The following is a 16,399-nucleotide window of genomic DNA, read 5'->3' on the forward strand; positions in this document are numbered from 1 at the left end:
GAGCCCAGTAAGGCTATTACATTATTTAATATAGATCCTATTTTTGAAGTTACCTTTAACCTAGAATTACTTTGGTAGCAAACTACCAAAGTACAAAAGGTAGTTAACCCTTTTTGTGCTTATAGTCTTTCTAAAACCCTGACTGAGGTCTTATCCTTTGAGTTACTGTTGGGCCAGATCTTGTTCATCTGTTGTTGTTGTTTTTGTTAATGATGTTTTGAATATAATAAATTTAATAAAGTTTTGAATATAAGTGTAGTACTTTATAGGTATACCTTATTTCTTCTAAATTGAATCTTCATTTTGGATCATTGTTTTCCCTGAAGAGCCAGCAACACCCCCTGACACCCCCAGCTTTAGTTCTGTCAGTAATTTACCAGTTCTTCTCCTGGTGTCTGCAAAGTTGTAAGCATGCCTAGTAGATCTTTAGTCAAATTACTTATTTAAAAATCTTCAGCAGAACTCTGTGGCATGCCATTACATATTTTTTTCCATTTTGGCAAAGATCCTTTAAGTGATTCATTGTTGAATTAAGCTAGCTAACATATCTACCTAATCCTGTGGTGATCAGGCTTGTATGCATGTATATAGTAGCTTGAAGTAAAGAATCTGGGATAATAGTAAGGAGAATCTGCTTTTAGATAATTATATATTCTACTTAAAGATTCATTCTTTCCTTGTATGAACTAGTATAGTAATTGGGGAAAAAAAATACCCTCCGCTCAGATACAGCTAAAGATTTATATAATAAATAGATGTATGAATAGATAACAATTTTATTAAAGCAGGGTTATTCTTCACCATCTGTTAGAAAAGTCCTCTTGCATATTGAGTGTTGTTGAGGGAAAGTGAATCATCTTGTGGACCTAAAAGCTTGGTGGGATTAAGAGCAGTAGTTATGGGGTGAACTTTCTTTTCTTTTTCTTTCTTGTAAGAGTTACTTTTTTTTTTCCCCCCACCAGGTTCATTCTGTAAATTAAGGAAAAGCTTTATTCTTTTTTCTCAGCTTGCTGAACTAAAGCAGGAGTGTCTTGCTCGTGGTTTGGAGACCAAGGGAATAAAACAAGATCTCATCAACAGGCTCCAGGCATATCTTGAAGAGCATGGTGAGTTCCCTGTGGAGCCAAAGAGTGATGTGAGTGAGGAGATTAATTTTTAGGCTCTGCCATACAGAAGATTTCTTTTTTTCCTTTGGGTTTTTGATGATGTAAGATTTTAATTAACTCTATCAAGAAAACTCTTGTTATCTAAAACAGTAGTTATAATGAAATACCCCTTTCCCCCTTAAAAGACGTTATAATTTTATTTCAGCTAATTATTTTAAAGGAAGTATGGTAAAGCAAGTATCATTAGACTGAGAATTGGATGATTCGAAGTCGAATTCCTCCTGTGCCAGAAATTTACTAGGTAACTTTGGACAGCCACTGTTTTCATGGCTGAGTGTTTGTTCTGGTCTGTGAAGTGAGACCAGTGTTTCCACCCTCGAAATCCATAAACTTAGGTAATCTCTGGTCCCTTCTAGCTCTGACATTCTGTAATTTCACTTTAAAACAGATAAAAATACTTGATTTAAGCATACTATCATCCCTCTCTAATTTTAATTTTTTATTCCCTTTTCTTTTGTCCAAATTCGCTTAGTCAACAATTCTAATGTGCTTGATACATATTTTTTGTCTTTACGGTTGTAAACCATGTGGTGTTGTTTGATCTATAGTAATTTTATGTAGTTGGCAATGAGGCCATAACCTTTATTGCACACTTTTTTCTCTTAAGTACTCACACTTTTTTCCAAAGATGTATTTGTGTGAACTGTGACTGTGTCGTCATCTGGTCTGTTGATTCTAATTCCTGCATTGTATTCTATAATTTATAGAATTCACCACATTTTCTTCAGTTCATTCAGTGACTGACTTCTGTATTGCCTCCTGAACTACTACTTTCATATTTCCTTATATCCTTGTGTGAGAGTCTTTTAGGGTATATACTCAGTGATGGGGTTGCAAGTAAATAGCTATTCATAAATGTTTACTTAATATGACTAAATACTACCAAACTGTTTCTCTGAATTGCTCTGTAAAACTCATTATCAGCACATGAAGGTTCACTCTGGCCTCATTTTTCCTAATCTGTTGGTGGTTTCAATTTACATTCTTCCAATTCTTAAAAAGTTTAAACATTTCTTTTGCTTATGGTTCTTTGGGTTTCTCCTTTGCCCATTTTTCTGTTGGAATTCTCATTGGTTGCTTGTTAGTTTACAGGCATTTCTTCTGTATTCTAGTGACTATTCCCATGTTGGTTTTATACACAAATATCTTCATGATTTTTTTTTTCTGTGGTATCCTTTCCTAGTTTTGAAAAGTCGGTTTTTTGCATAGTGCTTTTGCTTCTGGGAATTTTTTTTTTATTTTAAGAAATTCTTCACTAAATTCTTCCACATTGCTTTTTGTTAATGTTGTAGTTTGACCTCATCTTGTTTAGTTCTTTAGTCCAGCTGGCGTTCAACCTCTTTATTGATGTTAGGTAGAATATGTAGTTTTATCTTCTCCATGTGGAGCAAATTTTATGAGCATATTGAATTTTGTTTTGGAAAAGCAAAAAGATTATAATTTTAGCCTAAGTACAGTGATCAAGATGGTTTTGTAGCAGGGCTTGACCTGAATATTTTAATATTCTTTAGCTGAAGAGGAGGCAAATGAAGAAGATGTACTGGGAGATGAAACAGAGGTGAGTTGGAGAGAGTAAGGTTAGTCACTGGCCTGGCAGTGTGCCACTGCCTTGGTCACATTGCTGAGCATTAATCATTAGAGGGCTTAAATGCTGACTTGTTAGGGGCTCATAAAGGGGGAATGAAAGTTCTAAAAACGTGGTTCATTTCGGAGTTCTCATGTTTTTCTTTTGACAGGTATTTACTCTTGATTTATTTTAACCATCTTGTTTCATTTGTTTTTAGGAAGAAGAACCAAAGCCCTTAGAACTGCCTGTCAAAGAGGAAGAACCTCCTGAAAAAACTGTTGATGTGTAACTATCCTTTTTTTGTTTATTTATATTAATTTATTTATGACTGCTGGGTCTTCACCGCTTTGTGCAGACTTTGGCTAGTTGTGGCGAGTGGGAGTTCTACTCTTCTTTTGCAGTGCTTGGTCTTCTCATTGCAGTGGTTTCTTTTGTTGTGGATCGTAGGCTCTAGGAGCATGGGCTTTAGTAGTTGTAGCACGAGGGCTCAGTAGTTGCGCTCTGCAGCTCTAGGGTGTCTGGTCTTTTGTAGTTGTGGCATGTTACTTTGCTGCATGTGAAATCTTCCCAGACCAGGGCTTGAACTGTTGTCTTCTGCATTGGCAGTCAGATTCTTATCCACTGTGTCACCAGGGATGTTCCAACTATCCCTTTTTAATAATGAATACAGTGCAGATGGTGCTGGATTTTTTAGTGTTTCACTCTGTTTACTTCTTAAATATTCTTGTTGGCTTTTCTTATTAGATCATACATTTTTAGAAAAGTCTAGTTCATTTCAACTACATTGTCCCACTGAAGGAAAGTAAGTTGTCTTTGGGTTATGTAATAAATAATTAGGACCAAGAGACTTCAGTCCATGAAAAGTTTATTTCTCTTAGCCTTATTGTATCACCATGATAGATGATTCTCTTTCTGTGTAGAGAATCGTGCAGATTTTCTGCATATGTGGACTTTTGTAAGGGAGGAGTGTGTGGGGCAGAGATTATGTCTCAAGTAACACTGTATTCTCTCTTCTTTTCTGGTTTACAGTGGAGGAAGGGAGGACAAAGTATTAATGAAAAGTAGATCTTGATTTATTTAAATTATTGCACAAGGTTGTTCATAAACATCTTTTATTTGGAATTTCCCTACAAATGTCTGGCCATCTTATGCACAGCACATTAAAAGCAGTTGAGTCCTTTTTAACATTTTTGCTCCTCATAGCTGTATTAATCTGATCAATTATAAAGGGCAATATGTATACTTGTAAAAAGTCATAAACAGTACATAGAAGAGTATATAAACTGAAAATTAAGGAGACTTCCCTGGTGGTCCAGTGGTCAAGACTCTGAGCTTTCAATGTAGGGGCAAAAGGTCAGTTCCTGGTTGGGGAACTAAGATTCCACATGTCATGTGGTGCAGCTCCTCTGTCCCCCCAAAAAAAAGAGAAAAGAAAGAAAATTAAATACCTTTGTCTGTACCTCCATCTGACTTCCCAGATGTTTTCAGTATATTCTTTTGGAATATTTTATATGGTGTGTGTATATGTATATGTACATACACGATGCATATTGTTGGTTTCCTGATTTTTTCCCCACGTATGGAGATCTTTCTATATCATCATATAATGTCCTTATTTAATTATTAGATGTAAAGACTTCCATGGCATTCTGGTGGTTAAGACTCCATGCTTCCACTGCAAGGGGCCTGGGTTTGATCTCTGGTTGGGGAGCTTAAGTTCCTGCATGCTGTGTGGCAAGGCCAAAAAAAAAAAATTAGTTTAATAGTAGGCAAGGTTCTAAGTGTTTTACATATATTCTCATCTAATCCTCACATCAGCTGTATGAAGTGAGGATAATTATCCTAGTAAGTGGTAGGTCTCTGTTTTTTTAACTTGTTATACAATAGTACAAGCTTATAAAAAAGTTAAGAGAATACTATATAGACCCCTGTGAACCCGTCACGTATATTTAGTTGTTAACAACTTAGAATTTTATTATTTCTGGCAGCTAATAGTACTCTATTCTAAAAGTGAATAGTAATTTCACCAGTTTCCTCCTGTTGATGGATATTTAGATTATTCATAATTGCAAAACATGTACTATACCTCCTTATACAATTAATTTCAAATTTATGCAAGTATGTCCAAAGGATACATTTCTAGCAGGGAATTTGCTGTATTAGAGAGGATATTCCTTTTGTGTTCTATTAGATTTTGTCAAATACTACTGCTTTCTAAAGCCATTTAGTTGTTGCCTATTACAGGAGGTTTTTGTTTAGATAACATGCCTTGAAAAGATGGCCAATGGGATAGCTTTTGGGTTTTTTTGGTCTTCATGTCTTTATTTTTACACAAAACAGTGCAAAATGAGGCAGTTCCTCAAAGGGTGACTTGGAGCCAGAAATTCCATCCTGAGAGTGAAAGTGTTAGTCTATCAGTTGTGTCCAACTCTTTGCGACCCTGTGGACTATAGCCCACCAGTCACCTCTGTCCATGGGATTCTCCAAGCTTTTTTTAAAAATTATTCATTTGGCTGCACCGGAACTTAGTTGCAGCATACAGACTCTTTAGTTGTGTCTTGTGGGATCTAGTTCCCTGACCCAGGTTCCCTGCATTGGCCACTGGACCACCAGGGGAGTCCTGGGCTAGCTTTAAAATAGAGAGGTTTTGGGAACTTACATGGCAAGAAGGATCAATGGTCAGTGCAAAGAAATAGAGGAAAACGGTAGAATGGGAAAGACTAGAGATGTCTTCAAGAAAATTAGAGATGCCAAGGGAACATTTCATGCGAAAATGGGCACAATAAAGGACAGAAACGGTATGGACCTAACAGAAGCAGAAGATGCTAAGAAGAGATGGCAAGAATACACAGAACTATACAGAAAAGATCTCAGTGACCCAGATAACCACAATGGTATGATCATCCACCAAGAGCCAAACATCTTAGAATGCAAAGTCAAGTGGTCCTTAGGAAGCATCACTATGAACAAAACTAGTGGAGGTGATGAAATTCCAGTTGAGCTATTTCAGATCCTAAAAGATGATCCTACTCAATATGCCAGCAAATTTGGAAAACTCAGCAGTGGCCACAGGACTGGAAAAGGTCAGTTTTCATTCCAGTCCCAAAGAAAGGAAATGCTGAAGAATGTTCGAACTACTGCCCAATTGCATTCATCTCACACACTAGCAGGATAATGAAAAATTATCCAAGCGAGACTTCAGCAGTGAACCGAGAACTTGCATGTGTTCAAACTGGATTTAGAAAAGGCAGAGGAACCAGAGGTCAAATTGCCAACATCCGCTGGGTCATGGAAAAAGGAAGAGAATTCCAGAAAAACATCCCTGGTGGCTCAGACGGTAAAGCGTCTGCCTGCAATGCAGGAGACCTGGGTTCGATCCCTGGGTTGGGAAGATCCCTTGGAGAAGGAAATGGCAACCCACTCCAGTACTCTTGCCTGGAAAATTCCATGGACAGAGGAGCCTTGTAAGCTACAGTCCACGGGGTTGCAAAGAGTTGGGCACGACTGAGCGACGTCACTTCACTTCACTTCACTGCTTCATTGACTATGCCAAAGTCTTGGACTGTGTGGATCACAACAAACTGTGGAAAATACTTCAATAGATGGGAATACCAGACCACCTTCCCTGCCTCCTGAGAAATCTGTATGCAGGTCGAGAAGCAACAGTTAGACCTGGACATAGAACAATGGACTAGTTCCAAATTGGGAAGGGAGTACATCAAGGCTGTATTTTGACACCCCTTTATATGCAGAGTACATCATGTGACATGCTGGGCTGGATGAAGCACAAGCGGGAATCAAGATTACTAGGAAAAATATCAATAACCTCAGATATGCAGATGATACTGCCCTTATGGCAGAGAGTGAAGAGGAACTAAAGAGCCTCTTGGTGAAAGTGAAAGAGGAGGGTGAAAAAACTGGCTTAAAATTCAGTATTCAAAAAATGAAGATATGGCATCTGGTCCCATCACTTCATGGCAAGTAGATGGGGAAACAGTGGAAACAGTGACAGACTTTGCAGCATATTAAAAAGAAGAGACATTGCTGACAAATGTCTGTCTAGTCAAAGCTATAGTTTTTCCGGTAGTCGTGTAGATGTGAGAGTTGGACTGTAAAGAAAACTGAGCAAAGAATTGATGCTTTTGAACTGTGGTGTTGGAGAAGACTTGAGAGTCCCTTGGACTGCAGGAAGATCAAACCAGTCAATCCTGAAGAAAATCAGTCCTGAATTGGAAGGATTGATGCTGAAGCTGAAGCTCCAATATTTTGGCCACCTGATGTGAAGAACTGATTCGTTGGAAAAGACCCTAGTGCTGGGAAAGATTTAAAGCAGGAGGAGAAGGGGATGACAAAGGATAAGATGGTTGAATGGCATCACCGACTCAATGGACATGAGTTTGAGCAAGCTCTGGGAGTTGATGATGGACAGGGAAGCCTGGCGTGCTGCAGTTCATGGGGTCGCAAAGAGCTGGACACAACTGAGTGACTGAACTGAGGGCAAGAAGGAAGGTGAAGTAAATACAGTGATATAATTAGCCAGTGTAGGTTAAAAACAGTGAAGTTTGAGAATTTGTAGTTATCTTTATAATATGTAAAATATTCTCTTGGTATAGAGGGCTTTAATTTTATCAGTGAATTTCTGAACAAGGAAATTGACTCTGTGGGAGAGGTTGTCTTTTTGCTTGTAGAGGGATAGTAGTGGTTAGACTAAAGTATGTACAGAAAGATTCGGGGTCCCTGTAGTTTGGAGAATGTTTTGTGTATGACTGTGAATAGGAGAGAAACTTCTCAGTGAAGAGATGAGATTTCACTTGAGTCTCAGAGTATGATGTGTATTTATTGCTTGAGCTTAATTGTACCTTAGGGAGTTGGAACCGATCTGAAGGAAGTGTCCTCTCAGGTTCCCTTTTTGCCATGAGGTGTACTGATGGGAATGTGGAGGAAGTCATTAGCCTGAGGTTTGGTGAAGAGGACTGCTATTTTAATGGCATTGGACTTCAAATAAAACATTTAACTTCCATATCCTTTTCAGCCTGAAGAAAATGAGAGGGTTGGGGAAGGAAAGATGATTAGGAAATGGAAAAAAATCAGAAATTTCTTTTAAAAAATCCTTTAAACATTCAAAAGGAGATCTCCTCACTTTGTCTTCCCTTGATATTCTCCAAAAAGATAACCTCTGTTTCTAGTTTGGTTTTTTTTTTTTTCCCCACCCCTCCTCCTCTGAAACCAGGGCAATTAAATATTGCAGGACTTAGTTATGGTCAGCAGGGGGCTCCCATTGCTTATCTGTCAGTCCAGGGACCTTCAACAAAAGGATGGAGCAGAGAGTAAGTTCCTGTTCCAGAATTGCTTCCTCTGAAAATGCCATTAAACCATTACTACCTTTCAGGGCATCAAATGGGAAAAGTGTCCGGGATATTGGAACAAAGGCCGCCCATGTCTCTAAACAAGGGACCTTAATGAGACTGGTTATGACCCACAGTTTTATGAGAGTTGTTTGGTGGAGGGTTAATGCCCTTCCATTTATCCTGGGTACTTCCGAACTTTGTCTCCCACCCCTCTGGTCCCTCCGCTTTTGTTTTCTCTTAAACCTTTTGACTAGTAACTTAGCGTGTTTTCCTAATTCAAACTTCCCTTAGCCTTTTTTTCTTGCCACTCCCTTTGGCATTTTTATTTGTCGCACTTTGACTTTTCCAGCTGGAGCTATGGTCCCATGGGAGATATAAGAGATTTGTAAAAGAAGGAAACCAGACCTTGTAGAGCACTCATTAATTGTGATGAAAATTGAGAGCTGGTATTTAAATAAGGGTTGGAGGAATAGTCATTAGTCCAGAAGTACATTTAAAGTTCCTAAAAGTAAATGAAATGATTTCCAGTGTCCTTTGAACATTTCCCTCAGCTCAGTGTATTTAACCACAGTTATTTTCTGGTTGCTTTCTTATAGTAATGTAACTTAGTCTGTTATTTGAACTTTTTTATGAATAGATGACAGTACAAGGAACTGAAAAATCTGATGGGCTTCATGCTTTTTTGGTCTGAAGGGTGTCAGAGAGAGATGGGACAGAGAACATGATTCAGGTGAATTCTTAGACAATTCTAAGGTTTCGGTTTTAGAATATCAGTTTTTTGATTTTGAAAATCTCTTTTCCAGGGCAGCAGAGAAAAAAGTGGTAAAAATTACATCTGAAATACCACAGACTGAGGTAGGTCATTGTTTCAGAAGAGCAGTCTATATATTTCTGTTTTTTACCCTTTATTCTATCTGTGTCATCACTTCACAATACTTACTCATAGGCAGAAAATCACTATTGACAGATTTAGGTAGTGATACATTTTTACGCCAGCTACACTTGGGAATATATTTGGGCTGGCATAGTTGCCTTTGAAGCCCTAATCTTTTGTATAGTATTCTGGTCTTAGTGGTAACTCTTTTTAAGATGCTTATAACCTGGGATTAGAGTTTGAGAGGATCGTACCTTGAAAGAGATGAAAAGTTAAAAGGAAAGATGTCACTCACCAGTTACTACTAGCTAGCTGATGAGATAGAAATTTCTCTGGATTCTGTATCAGAATCTCTGAAATTAGGTTCCAGTCAAGATCTGTGGGCTTTTTTGTATGTTTAAAGTAGAGATGGCATAGGACAATGCCGCTTCATTTCTGGTTTTTTTTTTTTTTTGTATCTCATTTCTAACTGAGAGAGTACACAACTAGTGTTGGAACCAAGCTGTTCCTTTGATCCATTTTCAAAGGTCAACTAAACACAGCTTTTGTCTTCTTGGCTTGATGTAGAATGTGGGTCTTATTTTATTCCTTCTCTTTTGTTTTTGAGGACATGATGTAATAATAGTCTTTTTGTGTTTGCTTTCTGGAAAGGGCTGTTGAGTTAAGCCCTGGGATGGATACAACCTGATATCGTCTATGATTGTCAGTATAACTCAGTTTAGACCTTAAGAAATTACTCCTGATGTTCTAAAGATACACATCTCTAAGTGACTTTTCTCTTAAAAGAACGAAACCAGGAATTGAATTTTTCTCTGCCCTTTCTTTTGTCTGTTATCCCTTAGAGGATGCAGAAGAGAGCTGAACGATTCAATGTACCTGTGAGTTTGGAGAGTAAGAAAGCTGCGCGGGCAGCTAGGTGAGTGTTCCCAGCTATTTAGATCTGAGATAGTGATAATATTAAGGTGAGGGGGTCCGGTAGGTTTTAAGTATAGTTTATTTTAAGTAGAATAGAGGCATTGCTGAAAATAAAGGCTCTCTTGGCTCTGTTCAGAACATGTCTATTGACTGGATGTAGTAGCTGTAGATTGGGTTTTATTAACAAGCAGGGGTTTTGTAATACGAAAAAGACAGGAACTGAGTGTTACTCCCAGTTCTGATAAGGCTACATTTTAGTTAATTCTCTGGACTCTTGGTGAGAAAGAGAGTCAACTGAACCTCTTTCATGGAGTTGTTAGAATTAGCTAATGATTGCAAGGCTTGAGATCACAAGCAAGAAGTGCCATATGTACACTTGACACGGATACAAACCAGGAGTGTGAACAGCTTCCTAAAATTTAGCTTGTTTTTCTTTGTACAGATTTGGGATTTCTCCAGTTCCATCAAAAGGTAAGAATATAGAGTCTTCTGAAAAAGTCATCTTTATATTTTTACTTTTTTGGCACAACAGATTTTATTTCTCCAAATGAAGGTAAACTTACTAGCTCTGGCAGCCTTTAAGAGGTTGTTATATTCACCTTTTTGGTTTAGGTAAAGCCATTTTCAAGCCTTTCCGGGCAATTTAGAGAAGGTACTAAAGTTTGAGAGAATAAGAAGCAGTACCAACGTTTGTTTTCCTTTTCTTGGATATGTTCAGAGAAGATTCTAGTACCAGCTTTATTCTGGTGTCTCAAATCAGCATATAATTATTATGTACCCGTCCAGTGTTGTATTACCTAGTATGAGTGGCAAGAGGAAAAAGTATCTTTTATCTTTTAAGAATTTTCAAGGAAGTAATCTTGGTTATGCTTAAAGATTTAGCCACAAGCATTATATCACTGTATTATTTATAGTGATCAATAACTGGAAACAATGTAGTATACAATAGAGAACTGGTTAAGTAAATGTGTACCATAGTACAGTTAGAAGACCATGAAGATGTTTAAAATAATACTGTTTAAAGTTGTATCTGTTCCATTTGTCAGGAAAGTGGGAAAAGCAAGTTATAAAATATTTGTAGTATGTTCCCATATCCCAATACAAGTACATGTATGGATAGGAAAAAAGATTAGAGGGATATATAATAAGTTGATAACATTCATTGTCTCTGGTTGGTGGAATTTAGAATGACTTCTTTTTGCTTGTCTCAAGTTTTTAAATTTTTTACAGTGAACATGTATCTGTAATAAATTAAGGGAAAAAAGTTACTCTTTTTAAAAACAACATAGTACTTATTCTGAGAGACTTTAAATATACTTGCCAGATAAAATACAGACTTCCTAGTGGCCTGTTAAAAGTTTCAAGTCTGTTAAGAAAATGTCCTCTAAAGATCTTGTAGAGTTTCACTATGACTTTTAAAAGACCAGCAAAATTCTGATCATTGTGGCTACATGCTTTAAAATCAAAATATTTTCTGACATTTCATTATATCAGGAGAGAGATCATAGGATTGGTAATGGAATAGCAGAAGTTGATATATTTAATGGTGTTATTTGAAGAAAGACTAAAGGTAAAATTAATGCTTAGCCGGTAAAGGAAAGTTGACCAATAAAATAAAAGGAAATAATTATTTTATGAGTGAACATAAAAATATGTAAATAGTTCCTAGTACGTAGGTTATGGTAAAAATCGAGTCCAGGACTTTCCTGGTGGTCCAGTGGTTTGGAATCCCCCTGCCAGCACAGGGGACACAGGTTCCATCCGTGGTCCAGAAAGATTCCGTATGCAACTAAAGCCCATCTGCCACAACTACCGAGCCTGTGCACCCTATAGCCTGTGCTCCACTACAAGAGAAGCCCCCGCAAGGAGAAGCCTGTGTTACCTCAGTGAGGAGTAGACCTGCTCACTCACTGCAGCAACAAAGACCCAGTGCAGCCAAAATGAATGAATGAATGAATTTTAAAAATTAAAAAAAAAAAAAAAACAACAGTTGAGTTTATACTTGAAATTTACAGTGGAAGGTTAGGGAGCCAGTTGCAGTATTGAGATTGCTTAAACTAAAATTCTGAAAAGTTTCATGTAAGTAATTACTGACTAGAATAGGTTTTGAGCCTTAGAGGCTAATATGCTGCTTGCTTCTAAGTGATAATTTCAGGACAGAACATTGGCTTTAAGTAGCCATAATTTTAACTGTCTATAATAGTAGCTCTGCACCTTTGTCTAGATATGTCTTTCTCTTTAAACAGCTTTATTGAACTATAACTCATATATCATCCAACTCATCCTCTTTAAGTATATAATCCAGTGTTTTTAAAATATATTCAGGTGGTTGTGCAGCTATCATCTTAGTCTGATTTTAGGACGTATTCATCGCCCCCTAAAGAAACCCCATACCCATTAGCTTTTCTCATCTGCTTTTTCTGTCCTCACAAGCAACCAGTAAGTTTTTTCTATATATGTTAGTTTGCCTTCATATAAATAGCATCATACAATTCATGGTCTTGGAGTGACTGGCTTCTTTCACCTCACATGATGTATTCCAGGTTTATCCCTGTTTCAGGATTTCTTTTTGTTGTTGGGTAATATGACGTTGTACTGATGTGTACTGTGTTTTATCTGCTCCTCAGTTGACTGTACGGTTGGATTGTTTTCACTTTTTGGCTACTATGGGTAATGCTGCTGTGAACTTTCCTATACAAGTTTTTATGTGGTTATGTGTTTTCATTTCTCTAGAGGTATATACATATAAGTAAAATTGCTAGGTCATATGGTAAGTTCTATGTTTAACTCTTCGAAGAACCGCCAGACTTCTCCACATTGGCTGTACTATTTTATGTTCCAAGTGGCAGTGAATGCAGATATGATCTCTATGTGTCATCTCTGCCTTTTCTTTAACTTTATTAGATAAAGGACATTTTTCCTATATATGATTTTTATCCTATCTAACTTCATTTCAAGACTGTCAGCTTTCTTTATGACTTCTAAGAATATAAAATAAAGCTTTTTTTATTTCTTTCTTTAGGCCTGTCGTCTGACACCAAGCCTATGGTAAGAAATCGTTTTTTTTTTATTTTAACCTTAACTCTATACAGTTAGTTTTAAGTTAGGGATTTCCTCCTTCTTTCCAGATAGAGGAAACAGGTCATATGAATTTGGTGACTTGTTTTCAGTACAGTGTTTTATGTTCTGAATAGAATGAATTGTTTGAGGTACTGAGAGGTCAGGAAAATTCTTGCATCTTCAGAGTCATAAACGTCTTCCTTCCTACCAGCCCCTTAAGAAAAAATGAATAGATTTCGTTAGCTAGAGGATAATCCATAGAACTTCTATGGTGGTAGAGTTTTAGACCTTACCCAGTGGCTTTTGGATAATGTCTAACTCTTAATTACCACAGGAGAATCTGTGGAAGCAACTTATGAGTTCTGTCTGTAGATACTGGTCATTTTCAACACTACCTGTTAAATACCAGAGAGTAAAGACTAGGATAGTATGTCTTCTGGACTATTATGACCTGTCAGCATGCTTAGAAAATGCAAACAGATGCTGTGAAATATGTTTTACTTTATGAAATCTCGCTCTTGGAGTTACAGTTCAATAATTAAAGTGAAGGTGAAATGTTTTAGTAGTAGTAGTAGTTATTAGCAGTGGTAGTAGTAAAGAAAATGTCCCAGATATCCTTATATCATCTTATATATCAAGGCTTCCAAGAAAAAGGAAGTAAGAAAATTGAGTTGGGTACTGGTAGTGCGTTTGTCTTCTGAAGAATGGAGAGCTTCAGCGATAGTTTCTGTTTGCTAGGAGATCGAGTTAAGAATTACCTGCAAAGGCTTGATATAGAAATTAACAATTTTGAACTGTGAGTGATGGACTTGTTTAGAGGTGATGATTTAGACATTTGTTTGCTTTTTCAAGCAGTGTTTGGCTTACTTTGATCTTAAACCCTCCTTAGGCTTTTGCCACCTTTGATGAATGAAGGAGGCAGGGCTAAATCTCTCACTGCATTCCAGGAGAGGTCTTTTAATAATTAGTGGCATGAATGAGTGCTGCTTAGTTTCCTAATTTGGCACATAGGGTATCTTTGATGTTGTATAGGCTTATTTGAACTCTTAGCTTTGGATCATAGTTTGTACCTCTGTGTTTTCTGTTTTGATTTTTTTTTAATATGTTTTCCCCCCTATGTTTTTGTAGGTTAACCTGGATAAGCTAAAAGAAAGAGCTCAAAGGTTTGGTTTGAATGTCTCTTCAATCTCCAGAAAGGTAAGGTACTATGTTTGCAACATTAGAGCAGCTTGGGGCTGCATAGGTTGGAAATGACTGTCCTGAGAACTGGCTACTCAGCACTTTATTTAATGCAGTCCTTTGACTATCACCTCCTCTCACTATTGATTACAGTTTGGGAATTGTTTTGCAGAGTTGTTTTTTTCTAGATGTTGTTTGCATAACTTCCACACTAGCTGTTAGAACAAGGTCTGTATTTTCCTTAGTTAAGATGTTGGATTCAGTGATGTTACATCTGCTTTAACTTCTGATATAGGTATATTAGAAATTAAATAATCAGGGGAAGACAGTCTTGTCATTAGGCAAAGATACCTGAAAATAAAATTTGGAGGTTCTATAGAAAAACACTGAGAAAGTTACTTTATTCTTTCTACCCTTCTGCTAACTGACACTGTTTAGTTTAAGCAAGATGACTTTGTTGACACCATCCCCTGTGAAGTGATCAATTCTACAGGACCTTGTTGTGTTTGGAGTTTTGCTAGGCACATTAGAGAAAATGCTAGAGTGAGTAGTCTCTTATTAATCTTTGTTCTGTGAGGATGAGAGCATATTTCTTGGTTGTTGAGGTGATAGTTGGATTAAGGGAAGTTGATTTTAAATTAGAAAAACCATCATTTAAAAAAAATATTTCCCACTCAAGTATGGAAGCATTTAGCTCTCTAGAAATCAGTTGGAAAAAACTGATCTGACAGTAGTTATACTTTTGCTCAGAAAAAAAGCTGAGCATATAAAAGTTGTGTCCCTATGGGACTCATAACCTTGAACACAACTGTGCTTCATCTTCCTTTCCTTTGGGTTATATTTTTTATGTTTACCAGAAATACAACATCATGTCTTTTTGCCCAACTTGATGCTGAGACCATAAGTATTCAGTAGGAGTATTTGGTGGTCTGCTGCTGCTGCTGCTGCTAAGTCGCTTCAGTCGTGTCCAACTCTGTGCGACCCCATAGGCTTCCCACCAGGCTCCCCCGTCCCCGGGATTATGTGGACTGAAATAAGGGAGTTGAGAGGGAGGCAGAATATATAATTCTTAAACCACATATAGCTTAATTGGGAAGAGTTATTATAAACCAAAAGTCATTTGTGTTTTGTTAGATGGTCAGGGGGAAGGGTGCCTTGTATCTGTGGCCCTGATTTTCATCTTGTCTCCTTTTGTATATGAGGCCTCAGTATCTGAGAATCTCAGCAGCAGTTGCACTCCTCTAGGGATTTGGATTAGTTTGTGTGTTGGAAGGCAGAGGTACAAAAGATACCCACTGAACTGAGATGGTATCATGATACTGAAAAATGAAGCAGCTGCATATAATAGGTGAATTTGTTTATTAGAGGGTAACTTACTTACAGGTAAGATCAGGTAGCAGATAGGATAAGGTAGCATTTTGCTACCTGAAAGTATTGGCAGCTGTACTTTACACTGTGGAGGGGCCGTTGGGGCTTTTTTTGTATTTAGTTAACCCAAGGTTTGAGGGTATATGCTTGGAAACAGGAAGTATATTTCCAAGTCAGGGTTATAAATGGGTAACTAGTCTCATGGATGCCGAGAATACGTTGTTGAAGGCCTTCATTGTTTCAGAGACTAAATAGCACAAAGACCAGCTAGACCTCATGATCATTAAACAATATTAACTACAAAGTCCTTGGTGACAGAGAAGAGATTGACTAAACAGTACAGTCTAGGTAGGGTCAGTGGAAGGACAGGAGGAGCTGAATGAATCCAAAGTGGCATCAGTTATGCTAACAGCCATACATTATATGTTCAATCAAAATTAACAGAATTGGACATTGTATCTCCTACTACTCAGCCCATATAGACCCATTCCTGAAAGGAATTTGTGTGTTGCTCTGTGCTGTCCACCTAACTTACACAAGGATATCAGTCTTTTCCCTTCTCTGGAATCTTTCTCTATATTTGACCTATTTTCAGCCTCCACAGGATGCTGAGTAAAACATGAAAAGATATATTTATTAATTTTGAGCAAATTACTCAACTTTATTCCTCATCTATAAAACTAGGAGCAATACCTAATACCATGTTGTGGAGAATAAATAATTGTAATAAATAATTGCAGTTCCCTAACATAGTGACACTTTGACCCTCAATATAAACTGTAGTTTTCTTCCTTAGTTTTCAGTTCAGGTTTTATCACTTTGAGTCAATTAACTTCTGTGTTTCGGTTGATCATTGATAAGATTTTAGTTCCCATTTTAAATTCTAAGGAGTTAAAATGAGATAATGGTAGTTGGGAGAACT

General features: G+C 37.3%; 1 protein-coding gene across 1 annotated transcript in view; it reads left to right on the forward strand.

Moving 5' to 3' along the window:
* Positions 1–16,399, forward strand: part of SARNP (SAP domain containing ribonucleoprotein) — a 48,164-nt gene that overhangs the window by 7,981 nt on the left and 23,784 nt on the right. The window contains exons 2-9 of the mRNA XM_068971182.1: positions 1,007–1,106; positions 2,678–2,724; positions 2,951–3,018; positions 8,885–8,936; positions 9,798–9,871; positions 10,313–10,341; positions 12,893–12,918; positions 14,059–14,127. Of these exons, the coding sequence (XP_068827283.1) occupies positions 1,007–1,106; positions 2,678–2,724; positions 2,951–3,018; positions 8,885–8,936; positions 9,798–9,871; positions 10,313–10,341; positions 12,893–12,918; positions 14,059–14,127 (465 nt within the window). The remainder of the gene's footprint in view (positions 1–1,006; positions 1,107–2,677; positions 2,725–2,950; positions 3,019–8,884; positions 8,937–9,797; positions 9,872–10,312; positions 10,342–12,892; positions 12,919–14,058; positions 14,128–16,399) is intronic.

This window comes from Capricornis sumatraensis, chromosome 4 (genome assembly GCF_032405125.1).
Source record: "Capricornis sumatraensis isolate serow.1 chromosome 4, serow.2, whole genome shotgun sequence".
In the NCBI taxonomy this organism is placed as follows: Eukaryota; Metazoa; Chordata; class Mammalia; order Artiodactyla; family Bovidae; genus Capricornis; species Capricornis sumatraensis.